Raw genomic sequence first — 12620 nt, 5'->3', positions numbered from 1 at the left:
TCAAATAATGCATTCTTAGTTACAGTGAAGTTTTTTGATAAATTGGTTTCTATTCATGAATATTTTATTGACTCTTTCTGTACTATATTCATCTATAAGATTGGTCCCTAGTGTTACCTTTTTGCACTTTGCTAATTTTTTAAATATTAATGTCATGTAAATTTCACAAGATGAATTGGTTATATTCTTCACTCTTCAAATGGTTTGGAATATTTTTAACATAAGAAATTATCTGTTTTTCCAAGGTTAGATAAAACTCCAGGGACAAACCAGCTGGTTTTTAATGAAAGATCTTCAAAACCCTCTCCATATTTTCCCCTGGTCATCCAGGATTTCGATGCCTTCTGGGATCAATTTAGGTAATTTGTAGTTTGCTAGGAAGTCATCCACTTGGTCTAGATTTTCTAAAGTATTGCCACCTAGTTGGAGCCACTGCTCTCTTATAATTCCTTTGGCTATGCTCCTGTTATCCCCACTGTCATCCCTCTGGAACTCCAGAGAATTTAGCTGTACTCAGAGCTGCTGAAATGTCTGAGATGCAACTGTTCAGATCCAGGGTTGAAACCAGGGGTTTATAGAAGGAATTAGGGGATGGTGATTTGGCCCTTCATAGGGGAAGGATTATTTAGATCATGGCAACAAGACAAGCTTTGAAAGTCAGCAAGAGCTGAGGCCTGAGATCTCTTGCTGACAGTTCAGGATAGAACTGGGGAAAAGAAGTGAGAGGTAATGCAGATAAGTGAGAGCTCCCATCTGTCCCCTGCTCCATTCCCCAAAGACATGCTGGGCCCAGCACCCAGGGACCAAGGAGCCAGGGCTTATCTCCAAGGAGAGAGCAAGCTCAACACACCCATCTCCACCAAAGGCTTCCATCTCGGGTGCAGGTATCACCGCCCTCATTCCCAGGCAGCCTAACCTGGGAGAAAATCCCCATGAAGGTGCCAGCTGAGATCTGTCTAGCCGTCCCTCAAATGGCCATCCTCAGCACGCCACAGGGATGCTGGCTACCTGTGTGGGGTAACAGGTGGGCATGGTCATGGGTACCTGTCTATGAAGAACTATTTGCATCGTCAGAGGAAGCCACAGGTATACTTTGGTGAGTTAAAGACATTTTAAAATGATTAACCTTTGAGGCAGAACCTGTGCTTTATTGTATTATTTTGTTGTTATTTTCCCCAGGGTCTACTTATATTAAATGCTTAGCAACTATGTCTTGAAGAAACTAATCTTGGGCAGAACATGAACAATTTCTCTTTTCCTCTTCATGTTCTACATCATGCTTTTGTCTAGATGAGGCAGTTGCTACTTTCCCAGATGATTATTACTGAAAAAGGGCTTATGTGGCATTCACCACACTGTTCCTTGTTGTCACGGGGCCTCCTGTTCCCTAGACTATGTTGTCCTTAAGGGCAGGGAGGAGCTCTAAGTGTCTCTGTTGTCCCTCCCTTGCTTTTCCTATTTGTGCTCAAGGACATAGGTAAAGCGGATTGAGTCACGTGGGCTTTTTTGCAGTCCCAATTCTCCCAGAAGGCAATGACAATGAGAAAGTAGTTTACACTTGATCCAACGCCTGACTCCTCAGGACGAGCCACATAACCTCAAATGGATGCAATCATCTTGGTTATCATGAAGCTCCGGTGAGTTAGAGCCCCTCGTGAGCTGTAAAACTGCACACCTGGAGGGGTAATGGCTTGGGTTTATAGAGCCTTCTCACTTCCAAAGTCTCCATCCAAGGTGAGTCATGTCTATTTCTAAATGTTCTAAGAACCATTATTATCTTTTGATGAAAAGAAATGGTGGAAAGAGAGAGAGACGCTGGGAACATCAATTTGGGACACAATTATTAATCTGTGTGCATCCTCCAGGCCCACAGGGTGCTCTGGCAGGTTCTTCTGACAGCTTATCTGGAGTCTCAAAGGGCCCTCAGACTCCAGAGCTATGAGGCTGAGTTCAGGATTGTGCCTCCCAAATTGAAGTGTTCTCCCTCCCAGCGAAGGTGCCTCTTTCCATCCTCAACGCTGCTCTCTTGCTGGAGACCCGTGTTCCAGTTGCTGCCACATCTGGTATCTGTGCAAGTCAGGCTCCTCTCCACCGTCACGGCTCATCCACATAACCAGCGTTCCCCCCTCCTACTGATCTTCCCACCCACCTGAGCCCCTTCTGCTAGGGTTCGGACCTGGAATATCCCCCGAAGGCTCATGCATGGAAGGCTTGGAGCTCATGGCAGCAAAGCTCAGAGGTGGGGACCTTGGGAAATGAATGGAACATGAGGACTCTGGCCTCATCAGTGGATTCATCCATGGGTGGATTCATAGTGTGATGGCATTATTGGGAGGTGGTGGCAACTGAAGGAGGTGGGGTCTAGTTGGAAGAAGGAGGTCACTGGAGGTGTGCCCTGGAAGGGGGAATGGGTCCCCAGTCCTTTCCTCCTGTCCTCTCTGTCTGCACCATGGTGCAGGACGTGAGCAGCTTCCCTCCAGCAGACCCTTCTGCCATGATGTTTCTGTCTTGTAGCCAGCTCTGAAACTGAACCAAAAGAATTCTCTCCTCCTCTGGGTTGTTTACTCAGGTATTTTGTGCCAGTGACAAAAGGCTGACTCACACCTTCCTCTAATCAGCTCTACTTGGCAGCCAAATGCAGCTTCACGGGACAGTCTGACAGAAGGACTTGACCTTTCTGTGTCTTTAGTTTTCCCGACTATACAATGGGAGTGGCAATAGCTATAGTGATCCTGGTTACAATGCAAGGATATGATACACGGTTATAATAGTCATCTGCTTGCCTGAAACTTTTCAGCGGCTTCCCTCACTCTGGGGATAAAGACCCCATGTTGGGGTACCTCCCACCGTCACCTTTCACCTGACACACTTCCTCTTCCAGGTCCCCGCTCTGGGCTTTCCAGCCTTCCCCCTGCCTCTGCAGAATGGGCAGCCAGACATGCCTCTGCCCTCCGGTTACTCATTCTCAAGTGTACATCCTGTCAAAGTCACGTCCTTGGAATCTGTCCTTCATTTCCCTGGCGAGTTTAATCTCTCTTTTATTCTCTGTCAGACTTCTGCGTGTGTCTCCTTCTTGGTACCCACTACAGCTCGGTTTTACACGACTTGTTCAAATATTTGATTACCATTGTCTCTTCCCTGAGACTCTGAGCTCCACAAGGGTGGAGCCTGGGGCTCTTTTCACTCTCTGCCCTGTGCCAGCACATGGTAGATAGGTGTACACGTGTCGTGTGAATGGACAGCCCATGCCTGTGTGGCGCCACGGTGCGGGAGCAGCCGGTGCAGGGGCAAATCAAGTAGTGTCTCCCCCCTCAAGGATCTCAGCGCCTAGGAGGAGGGACGGGACAGGAAATGAATGATTTTAAGGGATCTGTGGAGACTCCCTGAACTGTCTGAAGGGGATAGAATAAATACAGAAAGGAATAAAAACAGTCCCAGTCACACCAATGTCTGAAAAACTAGCTCGTGTATACACACAACATAAACGTACAGAGGTGCATACAAACGTGTATATTCATGACAGCTAAACTCATTCCAAGACATCACTTAGGGGCATAAAGAGCAGCCTTATTTATGCAGGTCTGCACATGTGCACAAGCCAGTCTGCTACTATGCGCTCACATTCTTCACGCTGGCTCACACCACATACACACACACACACACACACACACACACACACACACACACACACTTCACACAGTCACAAAAGGCAAAGCTGAGATTGCTCCTCATTTATTTACAGAAGGTATGAGTCCTAAGGTTTCAAGAATGATTCAGAGTGGGAGAAGATTCCCAAGGAAGAATTATCCTATAGCAAGACCTGGTTCCAAGGGAACAGTCCCAAGAGAGAGGGGCCTGCAAGGCCAACAGGGGGTCCAGGCCCAGGCCTAGCAAGGCTGCAGCCCCTGTGGGAAGGTATGATTATCCAGCAATCCATGGTGGATGGTCCACCATACAACTAGTTCCGTGTCCAGGAGTCAGGGTCACAGCTCAGGGTCACCCTGAAACTCAGGCTGAGTCTGTGGTGGGTGGACTTGGTCTAAATCCTCACCCACGGGCAGCCAAGGGTGCTCATGCCCCTCTCCCACTGCCATTCTCTCTGTGGTCTCTCTCAGCCACTGGTGCAGTCCGGCATGCCCATGAAGGAAGCAAGGCCATTGCTCTAGCAGACCTTGAAGCCTGCTGGACAGACAAGCAGATGGCTCATCGCTGTGCACGGAGAGGGCATGACCTGGCCCTGCAGACTCAGGGACATATCCAGAGGATGTGATGTTTGAGCTGAATCCTGAAGTACTAGTCAGCATTAGCTGGGGGGGTCCTGATTGGCTGGATCTGTAGCAGAAAGCCCCTGAATCCATGCTTTACAAAACACCTCAGTGGGTCTGGTTGGGTCTATGTGCTGAGCAGGGCTGGTGGGAAGGGTTCCAGCCAGTCAAGATGAGGGACCACAGTGATACCAGGTGTGAGGGGTGGTCTTCTTAAAACCCTAGACACTCAGAGAGTCTTTCAGACAAAAGAGGAGACCCTGTCAGAGGGGCAGGTCTGAGGACCTGAGGCCAAGGTTCTAAGGGAGCCCTGCCTGTCATCGGGGTTCCTTAGGGGGGCTTGACTTTGCATTTGCATGTTTTCCCTTGGGCCTGGAGGAAGTTTTACAAGGCCTGCTCCTGTATTGGAAGTCCTCCCCAATCCCCGCCTCGGGCTCTTGCTGCCTCTAACACCAGAGAGGCCTGGCTCTCAGGGCAGCCTCGGATAGGGACATGGAGAACTGCAGGAGGCAGCCTGCTCCCTCCGTCTTTGCTGGCAGGTGGGCCAGCATCCTGGCGATCCTGGAGGAGTTGAGGGAGGTCTCGGCAGATGGGAGACAGATGTCCTTGCAGCCAAGAGATCCAGGGGGAGGGCAGTGACGATGTTCTAAATGTCACTCTGGTCTCCCTCTCTCCCACCCCATTCAGTCATTCACCACGCCTCATAAGTCCTCTCCTCTCCTCTCCTTTCCCACTTCAGGACTCTAGACCCACCTCTTCTCTCTCGCTGGCAGGTCATGCTCCCACCTTTTCAAATCAGAAAACGCCTCTTCAACCAATAGAACCCAGGTTATGATCACCACTTCTTCTCTGTGGCATTCTCTGACCGTCCCAGGCCAAGCTACTACACACACACACACACACACAAACACACACACACACACACGCACAGTGCAATCATCCCTCAGTATCCATGGGGGTTGATTCTAGGGCGCCCTTGGATTCTGAACTCCAAGCCCTTATATAAAATGACATTGTTTTTATCTATAACCTATGCACCTCCTCCCATGTGCTTCATCATCTCTACATTATTTATAATAAATAACATAATATCAATGCTATGAAAATGCTTACTCTACTGTATTATTTTGGAAATAATTACAGATGAAATTTGCACATGCTCATTACAGATGAAAATGTTTTCCAAAAAGTTTCAATCAGGGGTTGGTTGAATCCATGAAGGCAGAACTGGAGAATATAGAATCTCAACTGTATACCTGTATTCTATATGAACAAAACAAACAAACAAAAAATACTGATCTTGGAATCTGAAGGCCCAGGTAGGAATCCAAACCACTTACTTTCACTTACTAACTCTGAGAACTTGGGTGAGTTATCGATCCCATCTGAATCTCTTCCTTTCTCACTTATAAAATGATGAGATGCTTAATACTTCATACTTAATATTTTTCTCAGGAGCTATTGTGAGCCTCCATGGGATGTATGTGGAGTTGTGTAGAATAGCAATGTACATTATCAACACTTGTGCAGTGAGCTTGTTTTACTTCTGATCACTTTGTGCCTGGCTGAGCTCCCATCCTGCACAAAGGCATCCTCCCAGGTACTGGGCCTCTCACAGCAGATACATGCCCCTGCTCCTTACTCTGCGCCTGAACTTAGGGTCTACAAAAGACAGACAGCCGGATAAGGACTGTGCACTCGCCAGGATTCCTGGGTAGAGGTCTGTGGGGGTTTGGTTCATTTGGCAGGTTTTGGGTGGACAGGTCTTGTTCAATGCTCCCGAGTTTGGCCATTCAGTTTAAAGTTTAATCTGTGGAAAGAGAAATTTCTGCCCCTTGTTCCTCTTAGTTCTTGATCTGTAAATCACAAAGCCACATTCTGGGTCTCCCTGATGGCGGTTCTAACTGTGGGCACATGGGCCCCAGCGCGCCCATGGCATGGAGCCCTGGGCATCCTGCATTCTGCTCACCCTCCCTCGAGGCCGGCCTTTCTCCTTGGCCCCACCTGGCTGTCACCATGTTAACATCGAAGGACAAATGCGGGCCTGTATTTCAAAATCATCAGGCACATCTGATTAATTTTGGAAATGAACAACATGAAGATTCATCACAAACTTTCAGGTATGAGCAGCAATAAACAAAAACAGAGCAGGGAGCACTATTTATTTATTAAAACAGTAAATTGAAGGGAAATGGGCTATTTATTTTGCACGTTGTCTTCCCCAGAAGTAATTGGCTCATTAATCACATTCTCACCGTGGTCACGTTTGGAAGGTCAGGCTGAGTAGGGAATTGAAGCCGAGTGCTGTTTACAGCCTGGCAGCACGTGCAGCCCGAGAAGGCTGTTTCCAGAGACTGTCTGTGGAATCTGTAGCAAGTGCATAGGCGGTCAGGCATCGGGGGTCCCACAGCATGGTGGTTAAGGCCACAGAGGGGCTGCAGGGAGTCTGAGTTCAGATCCTGACAACTATCACATGCTAGCCCTGTGACCCCGAGGAAGCTAGTCAAACTCCCATTTAGCCTCTTTCTTCATCTGTAAGATGATCCTTGTGGGCTCCTCTGAGTTGGATGTTCCTGGGTGGGGTTTTGTGTTTTCATAGGTGGGAGTTGTGATTGCTGCTTTGGATCATGTAGAACCTCAGGGTGGAGCTCTTTGGTATCAATGGAAGCTTAGAGTGTAAGATTACTGTGGTGTTCCCGGGGCCCCGAGGGAGGCAGAAAACTATGGCAGATGCTGAGAGGTCAGTTCAAGCCTCTCTATAGTTATAGTATGTTTATAGGGTGATTGGCCTTTCTGTGCCGATGCTAGAATGAAGTTGATAACACTAGTGCTGCCGGCTAGTGCTGCCTGCACCTGCCCGGTGGGGGCCTGGGCCCGGAGGCTGCTGATTCGCTGAGGGAGGAAGCTCAGGGGCTGATCACTGAGAATCTCTGATGGAGCCATGGGAAATTTTAGGCAAGGAATGAATCTGCTCAGATTCGTCTCAGAAAGAGTCCCGTGACAATGGCAGTGTGGAGGACAGATATGGTGGGAGACTGACTCTGCGTGAGAAAGAGGCTCAGGGAAGATCCTTGAGCTATTTAGGAGGCCACACTGCCGTGACCTGCTGAGTGACAACAGGAGGAGGTAGAACACGAGCAGTCTGAGGCTCGAGCGCTGGGATGCGACTGTGCGGGAAGGGAATGGTGGGCGTTTCTGGCATCTTTGATCAGCATTGTCTGCCCAGGATTGTGAGCAGCAGAAGATCCAGCCTGGAGCTCAGAGGAATGGTCTGCAGATGCAGATGCAGACATGGACACCACTTGCATCTGGGTCCAGGTGGACTATGAGTGAAGGCCGAGAGGAGTAGGTGTGAGCTGCTTCCCCCAGAAACACACCCAGAGAAAAGAATCTGGGAGGTATTGGGCAGGCACAGAGAGAGAGCTGGGGAAACAAGACAGGAAGGGAAGAAAGGCAACAGGAAACGGGGTCCAGTCCACTGGGGCCCCTTTGAGAGACTGGGGGGTCAGGCCTCACACTGGTTTCCTTAAAGGATGAGGAGGTCCATCCTTTACTGCCTGGGGTTGTTCCTGGGGTCTAAGCTGCCTGGCACTCCTGGTCCCGGTGCACAGGCTTAACCTGTGACCAGTGATGCAGGCAGCAGGAGGAACTGCATTCCTGCTCTTGATAGGTGACCTTCAGGGCCAACATGGATGTGGCCAGGCCACTGACCCCTTTTTGCATTGGTGTTGGCAACAACTGTGTCCATCTTCCAATGCGGAGCACGGAGCTGTCTATTTCCCTCATTACTCGTAACAGATGGGACCACGTACAGAAGCTGGGGAGGCAGGGGGCTGAGTTATGGAACTGGGCTGTGAACCAGCCAGAGGGCTGGCGGTCCAGGGGGTATGATGGGAGAGGCTAAAGCAACTCTTTCCAGTAACAGGGAAGGCAATGGAAGCAGGAAACAAAGTTGTTTAATGTGCAAAATCATTAAGAAAAATAACGATTTCACTCCAGGGTGTTGAGAAAGCCCCTGAACAGCTGCTAATTAGCTTACTGCAGTAGCCGGCTGAGGCTGGGATGGGATGAGGCTGGACAGGTTGGCAGCCTCAGCCTCATCCATCCTTTATGCTCTGATCTTCTGCCTCTGCCTACACCCATCCTCTCCTCTGCTTTACGTGGTGGAGGTAGAGAGATCTTGGGCTGGCCACATGTGCCCAGGTCCAGGTGGTCAGGACCCTCAAGGGCTACCTCAGGGTCTCTTCTCCTAGAACATCTAGGCTGAGGGAGAGGGTGAGCTAATGTCCCAGGAGCTACTCCCCTGTCCTGTGTTCCTTGCCTCCTCATTAGCTCATGGGATGGGTGCTCTTCTTGGTTTGCCTCTCAATGCACAGGTGTTGTCGGGAGTGGGTTGGTGTTGGGGTGCATTTCAGAGGAGGGTGAGGATGTGTGGAGTTTGTAGAGGGTGGGAGCAGCCAGCAGTGAGCGTGAGAGCAGGTGCCTCCAGGCAGGTGGTACAGAAATGAGTGGGTGTTAGCACAGGTGGGGTGGGATTGAGACGCTGACAGGCACGGTGAAGTGTGGGCGTGCAGAGGTGTGGATACGGGTGACAGCAACTCATGTTGGGTGTTAATGGATGAAATAATAATAGCTAAGACTTTCTAAGGTGCATTATGTACCCATCATGGCTCTGTGCGTTTTATATAAATTTTACCATTCAATTTTCACAACCACTCCATAAAATGTCCTATTAGTGTCCCTACTTTTTAAGGGAGGGAACTGATGCACAAAGAAATCAAGGTGCTGTCCAGGATCATCCAGCTAGTAAGGAGCAGGGCTGGGACTTGAACTCAGGCTGTGTGGCTCCAGATCCCACACTCTGTCCTTCTTTATGTTAGGCATGTGGTAAGGAAGAAGGGGTGAGTGTCAGGGTACAGAGGGCCACATGGATTGCAGGCACATGGCAGAGGCTACTGTGAACAGGTATGCTGTTGAAACTCTGAACGGATGCTGTTGAAGGCGAGGCTGAGCAAGCACAGGAAGGAGGTCAGGTGTGGTCTGATCCAGGCTGGTGCTGGGTGGTGGCTCTCCACCTTTAGCAGGGAATCCTACATGCCTGGAGGACTTGAGTGATTATAATTTCTGATTCTGGGAGTCTGCGGTGGGACTCCAGACTGCATGTGTAGCAAGTTCCCCAGTGATGCTCATGCTGCTGGTTTGGGGACTAGGCTGTGGGAATACTGGGGTAGGCTTAGGCATGGAGATTATGAAGAACAGTCATTGGGAGGTTAGAGGTGAGGAGCGAGCGGGGTGCAGGGATGAATTTGGAAGTAAGGAAAGGAGCAGCAAGAAGAAGATCCTGATTGGAATGAGCATGGGAGTAAGTCCAATGTAATTAATTAGGCATCTGATAAATTTAGTACGGTAGAGAAGCCAGTGTGGGAAAGAGGTTATGGGAGCCCCAGCTTCAGGTGCAAGGCAAAAGCAGTTCCTGGGACCCCATGGTAGCTTTTTCTCTGGAGAGCTCAGAGTCCCCACACTAAGCTCCCAGGTGGTGGCCACCAGGCGTGGCCAGGCAGGCAGATGTCTGGGTATCTTCTCACTGATCTGCCATGGGATTCTTTGGGGAAGTTAAACATGAACTTAAAGAGGAGCCTACGACAGTGGTCTGGGAAGCTGAAAGGGCCCTCCGGGTGAACCCTGTGCCAGATGGCGGTTCTCAGGTACAAAGGTAGTTTCAATTCCTGGGGTTCCGCAGGCTCAGGACACTTCTCCGTGTACATCAGTTTCAACTATAAATCACCACTTCAAAACAGGTGACAGCGGGGGCTGGAGACCCCCTGCGAAAGGGGCCTAGGTAATGAGGGGGGTGAGCAGGACTGAAACCCGCCCAGAGAGGGCTCCCTCTCCTTCCTCGGCCTTACAGCCTGGCCTGAGTCGTTGCTCTGCTGTGAGCTATAAGGGGGTGTCCCTTAAACTAAAACCGAGCCCCCCACCAGAGGAAGGAACTGGAAGTTTTTGGAGTAGACAACAAGGACACCCTACCCCTGGGCTCCCAGGCAGGGCCTAGAGCTGACTGAGCCACGTGTGGCATTGTGTAAATATCCCGGCACCCAGTACCTCAGAGTCTGATCTTGAAAACAGAGTCCCTGCAGAGGTAATCAAGGGAGAACTGCTGCCCACCAATAGAAGACTGGTGTCCTGACAAAGATGGGAAGTTTGGACATGAGAGACAGACAATGAAAACACAGGAGGAGGCAGCCCTCCAGGGCAAGGAGTGCCTACAGTTGCCAGGAACTGGGAGAGGCATGGGGAAGGCCTCAGAAGAAGCCGACCTGTCAACGCCTTGCTTTTGGACTGCTTGCCTCCAGAAGAGTGAAACGATAATTTGTCTGTCATGTAAGCCACCCAGTGGACGCTAATACTCCATGATTTATGGAAGGAGCCAAACTGGTCTTTACAACTGGATGTAAGCAAGTGTCGTGGCTGAAGGGCTGGGCAGTGGACAGCTTGGAGAGGTGGAGGAGCTGACTTGGTGATTTCAGAAGAGGGCAGTGTAGCCTGAGGCCCAGTCAATGGTGTCCAGGGGGCAATGACCAAGGACGATTTTTCCAGAAAGGGAGAACTCAAGGCTGTCTTCTAGGGAGGGGTCTGCTGTGCATGGGAGAGGCAGGAAGGAACTTCCCTGTGGATCTCAGGTCCTGGTGCCCTGCTAACTCCTGCTTACAGACCCACAAAGCTAGCTGGCAGCGTGCATAACAACCTCCCACTGTTTGCAGGGGTTTAAAGCCTCCTTTCTCAGAGACAAGAAGCAGGAAGGCCAAGAAGGATGCATCTTTGATTACAAGAACTCCAAGTTCAGAGGAGCCAGGCTATCTCCACAGGGCAACGAATAACCACAAAAACCCTTTTCTTAATCAATTGTACTTTATTATCAGTTATAAATATTTTCCATTTGTCCCCTATTTACAGTTGCAAAATAGTTTATGATATTATACCCTCACCCACCATTCGGCATCTTTCTATAAACTCCATGAAAATTGAAAAGGAAATAAAAAGCTCTTTTGGGGGCCTGCTGACCTGGTTTCCCCAGACTCCAAACAGCCCCACGTGGACAGCAGGCGACGTTGCAGCTGGTGCTACACAGTAGCAAAGGGGGGGCCGAGGCGGCTCGGGCAGGTCAGGATGCCAGGCTCCTCAGAACATTGGTGATGCTCCAGTGCTGGCCCGAGCACTTCTGCAGCACCAGCTGGAAGCCGAACTCCATGTCGCTGTTCTCCTGCAGCTCCAGACAGCGCTTGGACTTGCGGTTCTGGATGGGGCCTCCCTAGGAGCCAGGGTGGACAGTAAGGTCAGAGGACACAGAGGCAACTCAGAGATATTCAGGGATCTTGGTGGCCAGTGGTGGCCAGATCTGTCTGTGTGGCGTGGTACTCCCCTTAGACCTTGGCTCTCCCATCTCCAATGTATATCTCCTCCCGAAGACTGAACGCTGGCCTCAATTTCCTCACAGTGCCCTATTTTGTGAGGACAGAGACCTCCCTGTCCCAGCTTCTATCTGCCTGCCTGGTCTGTGGCACTCTGGTTTGCTCCTACAGCTCCTACTCTGGGGCTGGGCTCTGTTCTTACAAACCTAGTTCTTTGGGACCACTGACACCCCATCAGCCTGCATTTGAACATCCCCTGGGGCCTGGGAACTCCTGCTCCTAGAGTCTGTGCTCCCAAGGGACCTCTGGAGTGCTGGCCTCAACCAAAATCAGGCACTTGGACACTGTCTTTTAGACCATTAGACTCCCCCAGTTCTGGACATGCATGGTTACCTGTCCTGCTGTTGGTGTTTCAGAATGTTCTATAATCCTGTATACACAGCTTGTGTCCCAAAGTCCCTAGAAGGAAGTGATGCTCTGCTCTCCAGAGCAGCCCTACAGCAGCAAAGAGGAAATCTCCAGCTTTTATTTGCAGTGACATCCTTGCAGGGCTCAGCCTTCGGGTGCTGTCAGCTGTGAGCCTGAGGCATCAGCCTGGACTGTCTGAGCACCTTTGTTACCTCCAAAGTTGTGCCCAGCTGGACTTGGCCTCCGCAGTGGGTAGAATTGCTGAACTGGGGTTGGCCTGATGAGTGGGCACTTGAGTGTATATGGCCAAGCTCACTTTTTCTCTGAAACCAACTCCTGCACATCTTATCTTGGCGGTAACCTGGTATTTATGTGGGAAACCTAGCTATGGTTTATCCATTCTCTCCTCAGCATCCAGCTAGGCCCCAGGTCCTACCAACTCTGCCTGGCTCATGTCCTGTGACTGTCTTTTACCCCTCTCCCATCATGCTTGCCCTAGTTCTGCCTGCTATCAGCTCTCACCTGGACAACTGCATTA

At 50.2% G+C, this 12620-nt stretch overlaps 1 protein-coding gene across 2 annotated transcripts in view; it reads right to left on the bottom strand.

Moving 5' to 3' along the window:
• Nucleotides 1-11148: 11148 nt before the first annotated feature.
• GALNT18 (polypeptide N-acetylgalactosaminyltransferase 18) overlaps nt 11149-12620 on the bottom strand; it is a 317789-nt gene continuing 316317 nt past the window's right edge. For both annotated transcript variants that reach the window (XM_079102714.1, XM_079102713.1), the window contains exon 11: nt 11149-11574. In XM_079102714.1, the coding sequence (XP_078958840.1) occupies nt 11428-11574 (147 nt within the window). In that variant the 3' untranslated portion in view covers nt 11149-11427. The remainder of the gene's footprint in view (nt 11575-12620) is intronic.

Source organism: Sciurus vulgaris (genome assembly GCF_902686455.1).
Source record: "Sciurus vulgaris genome assembly, chromosome: 11".
Taxonomy (NCBI): domain Eukaryota; kingdom Metazoa; phylum Chordata; class Mammalia; order Rodentia; family Sciuridae; genus Sciurus; species Sciurus vulgaris.
Note: the sequence above shows the minus strand (reverse complement) of the source record. Positions and strands in the feature narration are given on the sequence as shown.